We start from the raw sequence: 14,381 nt of genomic DNA on the forward strand, positions 1-14,381 counted from the left end.
TACCTAAATCAGTTTGGAGATTCAAATAATTGCGAAATAGGTAAAAACAGATGTGTCTCATTTTAAATAAACAAAAAAAAACCGAGATGACTAATCTACTTCAGTACGAAATTTTCTTTTTCAATGGTTAAATAAATGTTCAGCAATATCTTCAAAAGATTTTTGAACTTTGGCACATTTTTTTCTCTATGATATGTCTATGAAATATTGCAAAATTTTGTACATTTTGTTAAGTGAAAATGTTTAAATCTTGTAGTGTTACAATTAACCCTGCATTTGTGCCCTGCTCACCCCATACATGTGAAATGCTTTTCACGGACCGTTTCCAGAAAGAGTTCAAATAGACCATAGAAATGAACATAGTCTACCTGAAACCGTTTTCATAACATAAACATTTTCTGGTGTATGCAATCTCATGCAGAAAACAGCACATTAAAGTGAGCCAGTTCTTTCTCATTAATAATGAGAACTGATTGAACCTTTTAATTAATGATGTTGCTCTGAGACCCTCACTGTTATTACAACTCATGCATGCCCGTGCTTCAAAAAACGCAACATGTCTTAAATCGCGGACTTAATTGCAATAAAATAAAAATTTACATTTTTATCACACTAAGGATATTGCAATTTGTCATTAATGTTGGTAGACTATATCGTGCAGCCCTAGACTGAACTGTGTGAGTGTGTGTGTCATTGAAACGCAAATTTAGCTGTAGCCAAGTGACTGTGCGACTCACCTTGTTCCATTCTGCGACCCAGTTTGAAGACCCCTGCTTTAGAATACCAGGAATACCAGAATACCATGACCACATTATCCACAACAATAAACACTAAACAGGACTGATTATTGACACTGATTGCTCTTTAGGGTTATTCCGATAGAAGATAGTATCATGTATCATGCCCGTGACTACATCAAGAGAATTATTATTATTATTATCAGGCTAGTATTATTTAGGGATGCATCGATCCAATACTCAGTATCGGTATTGGCTCCGATACTGCCATTTTCTGCCGGATTAGGCATAGGTCAGATGGGACTGATCCAAACCGAAATTGTGCGCATACTATTCTGTGTTATTGTTGAGCCCCACGAAAGGCACAAAAACATGATTAAGCACCAAAAAGTTTTCATGCACTATGTTTCAAGTGTTCTGAAGCTGTAGTTGCTATAGTCCATAGTTCCGTGTGAGGTACAGATTAATATTTAAGTCCTTAAATTCAAGTTCACATAAACTCTTCTTTCCACTGCGGCTGTCTGTCATACTCCAATCAGTAATCAAACTGTGGGTTGCATTTGGGTACTACAGTCTAAATGACGAAACTCTCTTCAAGAGTACACCGTAACTGAGGTTTAAAACTGTTAAAAGAAAAGGCTCAATAACGCACGGATTTAATACACTACGTATCAATATCTCTTCCCTTTGTACTAACATTTGTATGTGGACTCGTAGGGCTGTGCAGCCTGTGACGGGATGCGCATAAGCGCTTTCTGACACTCTGTATTGGTGTCTTAATATTATCATTTTTTTTCTGTGCAATGAAAGATTATTAATAATCTTTCTTGTTCTGTCCTATCTATCACATGTTGCTGCCTTCATTACTGTGCTATACATTTAAAATAAATGTGTTTTAATTTTATAGAATATATTTATATATAAATGTAGTCTATTTACTTGTTTTTTCATGAATGTATTTTACAACAATACAAAGAGCAATATTAAACATTTGAACAGATTTAGACATTCACTTTTATTTATAAATAAATGTTTCACTAGATTTTATAATATTATTGTGCACCTGTGATATTTTGCTGCTGAATTAACCACTAACCTAGTTTATAATAGTATTTTTGTCATAGGTTATGATTATATATTTTTTTCAGTTGTTATTTATCCTTAAAATTAAGTTGTCTATATATACTAGATCGTGTTTAACAAACAAAAGTGTGATGATCAGGTCAACACAGAGAAGTATAGAAATTGTACATTGAAAATAAAAAACGCTCTGTACCAGATTGGATCGGTATCGGCAGATACTCTGAATTTTTGGTATCGGCTTGGTTCTGAAAAAATGTAATCGTTGCATCCCTAGTATTATTATCTAATATCAGGGCTTATTTGTTCCATCATATTTCTTTCTACGCATTTTTACAGTGTTGTGCGTTATAACCAATCACAAACGATTCCATTGAGTTTATGAATTTATAAAATGAGTCATATATATACACACATACGTATACATACATACATACATACATACATACATATACATATACATATATATATATTATTATTATTTTTTTTTCCTGTGTTTGCTTCTAGAGATGTGAAGCAGCTGAGCTGTTATTTGGAACTATTTTCGTTGAAGAAATAGAGCAAAGTCAGGAAGTACTTGTTTATTGAACTGTTGTATTAAATCAATATCACATTTGCAAACTCCCTTAACAACTATTAAAAGCTGTCACCCAGATTATCGCGTTCTGTGGGCGCACAGAAAATGAAAGCGCCCAAGTGAGTTCTCAAAACTCAAAAGCACATGAAAATGATACATTCCTTCATCTGTTATCACACAATAAGCGCAGAACCTGCGGGAATGAGTAGAATTATCATTTATAGTCACAATACCACACCGAAATTCAAGTCCTGCTCTGTGTTCTCTGGTAATAACCCGACTGTGAATGATGTGAGTGCTGTCATTATGTTAAAACCGAGAAGCGGTGACGGGGATGATTTTTGGTGTACCGGCAAAACAACAACAATAACACGCTACATGTTTCTTTTCCCCAAATTTTTTCCAATTGATGGAAATCCATTGTTGCGACTGAAAACTTTAATCCCTGCGTACATACATACTGGATAACTCATGAGAAACGCCAACTACTAACAAGCAACCGACAAAAAACCTGAAATCATAAAGTTGCATTAAAGCTCACACCTTAATGGATAATTGTTTCAGTGGAGAAAATAAGGTAGAAACTAAAAGAATAAAAGATCAAGAGACATTTTAAATACTTAAAATTCATGATGAAAAGAATGAAGATGAGTGAAGAAACAGCAAATCCTGGAACATGTAAAGCCCTGGAGAGAGTATCTGCCCACACAGAGGAACAGTTTCAACTTTATAAAACATGATCTCCCCACACAGTTCAGTGTTCTGGAGCTCATAACTCTGTATGCATGATGGACAGACATGGTCTTCCTATATAAGCAGTGGCTCTAGCTCAATTACATACCACAGACCAACCTATTACCCACTTAATCTATAACAAAGACTCAACAGAAGAGAAAGACTGACAGCTCTTATTACTTTCCAAGTACAATGGACCACACACAGATTCAACCATAGCAATGGATTAGGAGCCTGTGCTGTGCAGAAATGTATTATTGAAAAGAGATCTTGAGCAGGACGGTCTCTTTATGCATTGAGAGCAGAGGCGTCCTTACCTTTTAGACTGTCCCTGGGGCACAAAGTCAGCCCTAGCTGTGTAGATGAGCGAAGTGTGCAGGGATGGAGTGATGGAATGAAAAAGGAGACAAAATGAACAAGTAGAGGGGAATGACAAAGATGACTGAAGGTCCCAGTATGCACCGCCACGCTCCACTGCAGACAGGGCCACGGTGACCCTCTGACACGGCACGCGGTTAGAAAGGAGACTCTCGCTAAAGAAAACAGATGGAGTGACAACGAGAGGAAATGAGAGAAATGGGCCCACCCACTATTTCATAAGGAGAAAAAATTTTCCCATTTACAGGGTGGCCAGTGGCCACACATTTAGGGATTTACCCTACTGTGAAAGCTGGGTGTGTGTGTGTGTGTGTGTAAGATAGAGAGAAACATCTTCGGAAAGACAGAGAAGTCAGAACAGACAAAACAGCCCTGCTGTAAAACCACGAGGATGATCCTCTTAAATTCTTATATCATGAAACGGGTGTAAACCACAAAATAATTAAGATGTAACGGGCGAAAAACAACACAAGAGAACGTGTTATGAGGTTGTAAAGAATTTACTATATCCCATACACACACACACACACAGAGATGTCATGCTGCTGAATCAGCACAGTGTTTGTGTGCCAGTGATGACTTGCCTTGAATGCTGGCTAGGGAGGTAAGGATATTACTTTAAGTACAGGAATGGGCTGCTTCTTTGGGACTGTTCATGTTTAGAAGTAGACAGACTAAGATGAGGCCAGAGAAATCCGATTAAACAACCCCCCCCTCCCCCCAAAAAAACCAGCTGTTGCGAAATATGACAGAAGTGTGTCTTATCTGTACTCCGAGGCTCAGAATCAGTCCAAAAGCTGGTCCTGTCCGAGAGTGGACAACAGCACGTCATCACATTCAAGGAGAATTATTTGACGTTAGATAAGGTAAAATTTTGTCCAGTAACAATAAACAGTATATTATATTATAATGCTGTTATTTTGTTACACTCCAAAATATCTCGGAACAGAAGTTATAATGTGACGCAAGCATTCTTAATCATTATCTTATACAATCCGCTATCCCTTTCAGGTCAACTATTATAATGGCAGAGCAATTATCATTCTGTCTCACCCTCTGTTTCTTCAGTACAGATGGCAAATTAATCCTCATTTGTCAAACTAAACCATTTAATCAAATTATATCAAGAATGTTCAGGATCATTGGCGAATCTAGCCAAATGCCACAGCAATACAAGTTAACCCCTCTTGATTCACAAACAGAGTAAAAATGAGAGCCATATGGGTACCTGAAAAAACAGGCAGACAGGTGTGTTGTGTAACAGTCCCTACAGGAAGGCAGCACCTGTCAGAAATAAGTGTGTGCTAAGCACTGTGAGACTGAAGAGACTTCATGCCTGGGTGGCAACAGCATCACTAATCAGCTCCCACACGGACCAACTACATGTGCCTTCACTCCATCTCTGAAGACTAAGACAGCTGCACAAAAGAAAAAAAGCATAAATGCATTTATCCCTCAAATGCATGTATCTTCTTGTTCCATACACTGTTGGTCTCCAGTCATCTTTCTCCCTAAAGGTGGAATTAGTTCCGCTTTCTGGAGCCTGGCTTTTCCCCTGTTGAAATCTGGGCCAGATGGTCGGAGGAGACTAGCTCAGTGGACCAATCTTTGCAGGAAGCCGATCACAAAAAGAATGAGTGATGTGACAAATGTTTATATGAAAGAAAATGGTGAGTGATTCTGGGACGTGACAGATCTGGCTGCGTTTGGCTCGGGTTAAGAGAGAAAAACTGAATAACATGACGTGATCGAAGCGCTTCGGTACTTAAGAGTGTCAATTTCAGCCAGAACTTTGCAGCTGCTATTTTGCATTACAGTAAGCAGAAAAGCATTAGATAAAATAAGCAAGTGGAATTCAACCCCCTAGGCTGCATTTGGAATAACCACAATGCTAAGATTAGAAAAAAAGGCGGCCCACATTTTGATGAGGATGTGATATGAACTAACCCCGTTCTCGTTGTGCGTGTCTGAGCTGCTTCCTCCTCTCCTGCTGGGCTGCTCCTGAGACTGCTGGCTCCCTAAGAGTGGATAAATAAAATACAATGATTCTATCAACAAAAAAACACTTTCAGTTGTGAAATATAATCATGAATGAACACAAAAAGCATCTATATACATTGGCTGAACGGAGGCAGAATCCTCACAAGACTGAAGGAGAAGTTTAAAAGCCCATTTGTTATTGCCATGTGACACTGGAAAAGGAGCTTGTGCTTTTAGTGGATTATTTCCACTTTTTCCCCTCCCACACACGGGGCTTCAGGTTTATGCCTTAATCCGTGTAGACACTCACTACAAGATAATCCTGCCTACAATGATAGGAAAAATCTCACTGGGATGTGAACAGAATGATGGGATAAAGAAAGGGAGAAAACACCCCTAAAACGAATCACATACATATAGCAGCATTAAGCCTGTGTTATACTTTCCACACATAAGTAATCTGGATGCATACATAGACAGCACAGACGCGGACTACTATTATTTATACTTCTGAAAGCAAATGCTGATGTTCCGCTCCACAACAAACATGTGAACAAACAATTGCCCAGAATTATTGCACATCTGGCTGTCTTTATATTGTTTTATTGACGGATTGTACAGGTTCGAGTAGCAACAGGCTTCTTCACACAGCCTGCACATGTGGAATTCTGCTTTGGAGTCCTACTGACCACGCGTACTTGTCCGCGCAGACAAATAAAATGGGAGGAACGCAGTCGTCTGCTCAGAGCCTCTCTGCACACTCTCCGATGCCATTTTTATGTCACTCCTACCATAGCGGACCCTAACGGACTCACAGACACAGAAAGTATAACACAGGCTTCACACGGTGTTCAGTGGAGATCGAAAAATACTTTATAATGAAGTGATATCAGTCAGTTTTATTTGTCTAGCATATATTGCAACAAAACAGATTTTCCAAAAATAATTTATTTTATTAGTTAATAACCCTTTTTAATAATTAACATCTATAATTCAGTGATTTAATCTGTCCCTTCTGATTTAAAACAGTGAATAAACTTTTATTGTAATATAAAATGTAAATATATTTTAAATGTATTCATTTATTTCGATTTTAAACATTGAACAATAGTATAACCAGGGTTCATCTATGAAAAGTTAGCCTGAAATATTGCGCAATTAACATTTTCTAAATTTCCATTTTGCAATAGTTTCATTATGTTATAATAGTCTCAATTTGAAAGTAATTAGTTACACATAAGCTGTCTGAATGTGTTTGTACATGTCCAGTAAAGGTTAGTGTGGACAGAGGCGAAGCAAGGTGTTTGATTATTTAACCAGTAACACATTACTTAAATCACCACAGCAGTGCTGCCAAAGTTGTGCATTTTTGTAGCCTTACTCAATTAATTCTCAGTTTGAGATATGCTTTGAGTTCATTTCAACTATATCACTTAAATATGGTATCTGATATGATTTTACTGTGGTACTATTTTCCCAGTTGACAATGCCTTGCTCACTGTAATTTGAAGGCAATGACACTTTCAAAGCTACTTTGAGATCATACGTTTTGTGAAAGGCACAACAGAAAGGAATCAGGAACAGAACTCCACATTGTTCAGCCAGGATGTGCTTGTCTCTTTCTTTCGCATTTTGAAGGCCACTGAAAAGGGAATGAAACACATTCAGCCACTGTCAGCCAATGAGAGGAGAGCGGTAGTGGGCGAGACGTGGCCTGTAGCCAGCCAAGCGTGAGTGTTCTCACCCTGATCGCTGCTTTCAGTGGGCGAGTCTTCGTGGCGTAGGTAGAACTTCACCTCCTGCTTTCTGGGGCCCCATTTCTGCAAGTGCTCATACATCATGTGGTCAAAGGGTACGGCTCGCTCTGGAGAGGGGAAAACATTAGACATGGCATTAAAACAACAAGCCACTCGAATTTTAGAAAGGTCAGAAACATAATTTTTGTTCCTCTGGAAAAAAAGAAATAGTAAAAAGATGAGGAGATAGTGTGTTCACAGAGCGAGCAGGAAAGAGATCATCTCCTGCTGAGAAGTGTTTCATTCCAATGTTACACACTTAAAGCCACACCTGAAGAGAAAGAACAGAGGAACAAACACACTAGGATCAAGAGAACAAAGAAGACGTGAAACTGAATCAAACGTGGCGTCCAGCCAGAAGACTGTGGTGGGGCTGGGTGGGCAACAAAGACATGGATGGGGAAAAACTAAATTTGGATATTGCTAACAGGTGAAGGGACATCTGGAAGCCTGGCAACCATCCAAAGGGGAATTGGATAAAACGACAGAAAAACAGAAGAAAGTGTAATTGTGTAATTAATCCATATGAATAGATGTTAGTTAAAATCAAAGTTTTCTGAAGATACACGATTGCTTTATTGATAAACATTTAATTTAGGTTTTATTCACATAGAGTAAATTAAATATGCTAAATAGAAACTTAGCCATACTTGATTGACCCGTGACAACCAATGAGGTTGAGTTTCCGTTTGCCATATGGATTACTTTTACATACTATTTTTTTTTTTTTACTTTTTGAAGCATCAAACCTTTGGTTGTGTGGACTTTGAGTTGAACAGATTTGTAATGACATGAGGATGTGTAATTAATAACTGAATTATGATTTTTGAAAGAACTGCTCAATGAAGTTGTGAATGTTTTAATGATCAATTAAATAAATATTTTGAGAGTCTCAGAGAAAAGCCTAAACCGCTGAAAAACCACAATAACAGATTTGGTGTGGCAAAATATCCACTTAGTAACCAGACACTAAGGACGAATCTTGTGCGATCCATCACCTGCTGTAAAATAACTGGGCTCATCACAATTTCAATGACAGATGCACTTCAAGATGAAAGGACACAGTGCTGATGGAAGGCCTTTTGAAAGGAGGCTCCCTGAGTAAAGATAACATTTCTGGCACACAGCTGTTTATACAAATCACTACCATCTAGGGAAATGGAAAAATGAAGGGGAAAAAATGGACCCATCTGTCAGAACAGAAGTAGCAGTTATGTCTGAAAGGACTAAGTGAGCGTGTTTTTCTTTGCAGCCAGATTTGGGAGCATCTTTGAAAGAATAAAAGCACTGAATGTTTTTTACTGAAAGAAACAGCCAGAGTGGGAAGGTGAGAAAATCAGAGGATATTGGAGTCTGTACACATGATTTCAAGAAAGGCAGAGTGCTTTAAAAAGTGTAAAATATTGACGATGTGAGTTTAAGAACTGTAGTCAATGAAAGACTAATTCATATCCTGCAACAGTCATTACCTACAATTACGGTGTTCACTTGTTATAAACTGATAAAGACAAGAGGGATGAGATTACAAACATTTTTATAATGGGGAACTCACCATTTCCACGCCAAACCTCGGCCAGGTGGCAGCCGCTTTCTCCTGGCTCCTTACAGAACTCCACCACATCACGACACGTCGTCTCTGGAGTGATGGGCACCTCTGTCAGCGCCTGCTCCCCATCACTCAAATACACCGTTAAAATCATCTGGGAGACAAAAAGAGAGAATGGTTTTGATATTTCATACCAAAGACTGAAAAGCAAGCATTCACAGTCACCCATAAGTACACAAGGGGGCAGTGTCATTGCTCAAAACAACTCGAATGACATCAGTCGTGGATTAATTAGCTATTTAGTTATTATAGCTTTACATGAGATTACTAGACCCTCCCCTCAGTTATAACTCACTCTAACAGAGGGAGGAGCCTGGGCCTGTCAGATTGATAGTGACTGACAGGTGTGGTGAGCTGGTTAGTGCTGCTCTAAGTGCAGTGTGACAGAGGAGAGATGGATGGTTTGATGCAAAAAGGAGAGAGAAAGAGAAAGAAAGGCAGAGAGGAAGATCAAGAAGAGGAGTGATGTAAACATTAGCTCCCTAATGAAAAGAGGAGAGCATGATACTACTGTCATGTCACTACATGATAGTCTACTGTCTGCTATATGGTACTGCACTGCCACTTTTACGCAAGTATTTCAACAAACACACTATTCCAAACAATGTACCTTTACCATCCTTGATATTAGGAGTATGGACTAAAAAAAAAAGGACACTTCATGAAATGTGTCACTGCGCAGTTTAGCAGAGAGTAGAAGACAGATTCACATCAATATCACACAATCATCTCAACCAGTCACAACAGAGGTCTGTGATACGGCCAGTATGACACGTGACTTTTTTCAAGAAAACCACATCAGGTTTATGTGGCTGAAGAAAGCTTTTTATGTGTTACACAGTGAGGGATATATTTTTTTGACACCCTGCTGATCTTGAAGAAATGAAGGGTCTGTAATTTTTATGGTAGGTATATTTTCACGGATAGAGACAGAATACCAACCAAAAACTCCAGAAAAAGCACATTATATAAAGGTTCAAAATTGATTTGCATTTCAGTGAGTAAAATACGTATTTGATCCTCTAATTCTGATTTGATCAGCGGGGGATCAAAAAAATATTTCCCCCACTGTATAAGTCTAAAGTATCACATTACCTGACATAATTCCAAATAAGTAAGCCTGACCTTTGTGTGGTGCTGAGTCTTAAGAGAAAAGCAAGTATGTCCAAGATAACTTGATAAATGGGTGTTTTTCAGCGATGTGTGCTTTTGGCCTGAGGTAGAAAAGTGTGTTTGAAAAGAGTTTAATATAAGTAATATATTACTGGTTACCAGGTAGGGCTGAGAGATATGGAGCAAAAAATATATCTCGATATATTTTGCTATATCCCGATATATGATATATCTCGATATCTTTACAGGAAAAATAACCCCCCCCAAAACCTACTACTACTACAAAAAAAAAAAAAAAGTGCCAAATATTACGTTTAGGGCCCTATGAAATGTTTTTTTTTTTTTTCACTATATGTTTTACTGTTACCTAATTCTGTGTTTTAGCATGTGTACTTATTTAAATGCATAAAAACAACTTAATTTGTAAAAAATAAAAAAATTGGCTTATGAAATGTTTTTTGCCCCTCTGAAATTCTGTGTATTTACATTTTTCTGGTTATCAAATGAAGGCATAAAACATTCACTAATTTATCTTTTAATTATTGAAAATTAAGTAAACTTTATTTTTTGGTAAACAAAGGGGATTTACTATTAAAAATAAAACATGGAAGAAATATTGTGTGATTATTCCTTAAAAAATTATGTTCGTTTCATTTTAACAGTAGTAGTAGGCTATGTACATTCTGCTGAACAGTAGTGAAAGGAAAGACGCTGAAATCACCGCGAGCATCACATGCTCTTTCGTGTGTGTGATAAACGAAGACGCGCTTCTGTGCCATTCATTAACACAGACACACAGAACATGCAGGATTCATATTTAATAGACTTTTCTGGCTGAATATTTACAGATATAAGTCCATATCGGGATTTGATGTGAGTGCAATGACCTACTTTTGATTAATTAATTCAAAATTTGACAAATTCTGTGACATTCCGCGTTAAACTGTAAATTCCATTTTTATGACTGGATTCCGCGATTCCGTCTGCCTTTTCTGCATCGTGGAAATCAAAGGGCCCTAGTAGACATCTGCCTGCTGTTCATCCGACGCCTGAAAACCGAAGTATCTCCATATTATGGAGCCAGTTGTTTTTTTTGATAGGCTACTAGTTCTGTAGCCTCAGGTCTGGTTGAGGACGCGCCATGTTCAATGAGACGACACGCGAGGGGAGGGGGAACAAAATCAAGGAGGCGGGGGCGAGCACAGCACAGAGAAGGCAAACAAGCGAAGTGGCGGAATCAGAATTAAATACAAACAATATATCGATATATACGATATGTAAAAATCTATATCGAGTTTAAAAAAATATATCGATATATTTTAATTATCGAGATATCGCCCACCCCTATTACCAAGTCGGATACCATTTCCATCACATCACAAATGATGTAACGTTAGTGTTTTTAATAATATTCTGTAATGGAAATTACATTTTAAATATGTGGACTAATCTGTCTAGTCGGGGCTTATTTTTATAGCTAGCTAGCTAGCTAGCATGTATCCTAAATATACACATTCGTACATGACAAATATTTACAGCTTGAAAACACCACAAATATTCTGCTCACATATATTTACCTTATCTTTTCATTTTCTTCACAAGTCGCCTGAGATAAAGTACTTAAATTACTTTATAAAGAATTTTCACACACTAAGTTGTCAAGTTGATTGTTTTCAGATCATTTAGAAACAGAAAACATTAGTAAAATAACATTACAAAAGATTTATATTCTTACAAAACCCATGTAAATGCTCTCTTCCTCCAAAGCATCCAGATATTTTCTCTTGAATGGAGGGCAGTCCAAAACACAGGTGTGTAGGAAAAGAAAGAGCTCTTGCACTGAAGCAGACCTGTCAAATGTAGAAACACCATAATGACATTCTTTTGTGCAAAGAGTTGAAAGAAACAATTGGATCAGGTCAGTTTCAGTGAACTCTGTGTGGAGAAACACTAGGACCGAAATATTTAGGCCATACAAGGTTTTTCAAAACACCAAAATGACTCTTGTGCATTCACGCAACAATAGATTTTGTGTTCCGCAACACTAGAATGGAAATATGTAGGCCATGCACAATGTGTGTGAAGGGCAAAGAAAGGTGCAAACTAGAACTGCAGGGAGAACAAAACACTCAAGTGCAAATGGGTCCAAGTGACCTGCGGAGAAGCTGGATAATCTGAGGAAAGCCCCTCAGAGAAGATTTAAAACAATGCAAACACAAACACGGATATTGGGTTTACAAGAAAGAGTCAAACAGGACTACTACTTTACTTTAAACACTAACTAAAAACAATTTCACCTACAAATCTACAAAGAAAATATCTAGCTTGGTCTAAAAAATTATTCATTGTACCTTTACTCAGTGAATATGCTGTGCTGCTGCTGAATACAGCACAACAAGAATTTATTTTGACTGGAGTCTGTTGTCTAGACTCAATATGAAATGACTGTTGGTCACAAAATGGAACAAAGACAATAAATACATGACTATTGCAATTTCCTCACTGACTGCATAAAAACAACTACACTAGCGTCTGATTCACAAACAAATGGTGCTTATGTTCTGCCTTTAATAATTTGACCAGGAATTCAAACAAAAGCATTTTTTTTTTTTATCTGAATCAAAATGAATGACTCACTCATTTGAGTGGTTAATGATTTAATATCGGACTCACTCACTGCCCAGATTTAACTCAATTTAATTAAAGATTCCTATTCCCAAAAGAGTTTGTAGAATAAAATAAAATAATTACAATATATTAACATATACAGAAAAATAAAGTATATAGTAAGGACCAATATGAGAGAGAGGGTGCAGGTGCTACAAAAACTATACTGTAGAAAACACCTGTCAGCAAGGAGTTGGCATTACAAAAGCTTGTGTGAGAGAGGAATGCACTTTGGTTCAGCTTGTTGAAAAATTCCCCATGCCTGACAGATAGGTTTGTCATTATTGTCAAGGTCTCAAGCAGTGCAGAGTAGTGCAAGAGACAAACATTTTGCATTCAGCACACGCACTGTTACTGCATCAAACAGAATGACACGTTTATCTGAGCACCGGCACCAACCGCAGCCAACTTCTGCAGAAGTCACGCACACAGAGTGCTAGATAAAGTCCCAATGAGTTATATTGTCAAAAGGGATTTCAGTAAACAACAAAAGCGCACATCATTCATCATGAGTGTTCTGGGCTTTATTGTTTGTTCTTCTAATTTATACACTCTCTTGATCTAAAGTAACGCCATTAAGATCAAGTTTAGTTTTAAAACATAATTTGTAATGAGGATGAAGACAATTAATGTGGTTTATAAAAAGAAATGAGTCTGCTTTATTGGATGAAATGGATCGGATTCAGGAAGCTATATGGCAAGAGAAACACACAAGAAGGCTTGGTAGAACGCTGCAGCCCAGAATTCTACATAACACACATCAGATTTCCACAGAATTTAAAAGGACTTTCTTTACAATGTCCTACACATACCCTGTTCCACTATCTATTAAATATTTATTTAGTAAAATACAGTCAATTGTGCAGTGCATGGAACACATTTAACCGAAAAAAAAAACATTCTTTAAAATTAACATGCACAGAATGTGAAAATAAGACATGGAAGAGGGATCTGAATTTCTGGATACGGAGCACAAAACAGGCAGAATGAGGAAGACCTGGGGTAGAATGTGAAGTGTAGAGGTATGAAAACCTTTGTATAGCCAAGTTTGAAGTAATGAACAGATGTCCAATTTGAATATGACCACAGATGAAGACGTGAAAAATCCTGAAAAAATGGCCTTATTTTCTAGTGAAAATAATCAGTTGAGTTCTGAAGTCTGATCTTTCCAGCTAATTGACAGGAGGTGCAGAAATCCCCATCTCAGTTAGCATGAAAAGCATCAGTTCTTGGCTGGTGACTGTATGACACGCAAAAGTTCAAGCATTTTGTCCTCACACCAGCACAGGTTTCTGCTTTTCATCAGAGGAGAAAAAACTGTTGTGTACTTCTCAATCTTTTACTCCTTTTACAGGATTACGTCCGCTCTGAATTCTGTGCCCATTCGCACCGGATTAAAAATAAATGCTGTTTTAGAAGGTAACTTTTACAGAGCTGGTCGCAGCAATATACCTCTTTAGAGCATCACAATAGAAACAGGAAAACTGTTAATACCAAGTCAGAGAATTACAACCTATTGTTTTGCCACACAACATACCATTTTAAAGGAAGATGTTTTGGTTTTGTTTTTTTTCCAAAAAAGTATCAGTTTGCAGCATCTAAAATTTAAAAATCCTCTTCGTGGCACTAAATGACCTAAACTTTAAATCAGAGAAATGCGACGAGAGATGCACCAAGGTACATTTGAGGTTATTTTAGTTAAAAATATAAAT

At 37.5% G+C, this 14,381-nt stretch overlaps 1 protein-coding gene across 2 annotated transcripts in view; it reads right to left on the reverse strand.

Moving 5' to 3' along the window:
• The window catches only part of ppp1r13bb (protein phosphatase 1, regulatory subunit 13Bb), a 57,625-nt gene that overhangs the window by 26,177 nt on the left and 17,067 nt on the right, over positions 1 to 14,381 (reverse strand). For both annotated transcript variants that reach the window (XM_059512984.1, XM_059512983.1), the window contains exons 3-5: positions 8,836 to 8,983; positions 7,232 to 7,351; positions 5,455 to 5,525 (exon numbers count right to left, since the gene is read on the reverse strand). In XM_059512984.1, the coding sequence (XP_059368967.1) occupies positions 5,455 to 5,525; positions 7,232 to 7,351; positions 8,836 to 8,983 (339 nt within the window). The remainder of the gene's footprint in view (positions 1 to 5,454; positions 5,526 to 7,231; positions 7,352 to 8,835; positions 8,984 to 14,381) is intronic.

The sequence above is a fragment of the Carassius carassius genome, chromosome 27, assembly GCF_963082965.1.
Source record: "Carassius carassius chromosome 27, fCarCar2.1, whole genome shotgun sequence".
NCBI classification, from domain to species: domain Eukaryota; kingdom Metazoa; phylum Chordata; class Actinopteri; order Cypriniformes; family Cyprinidae; genus Carassius; species Carassius carassius.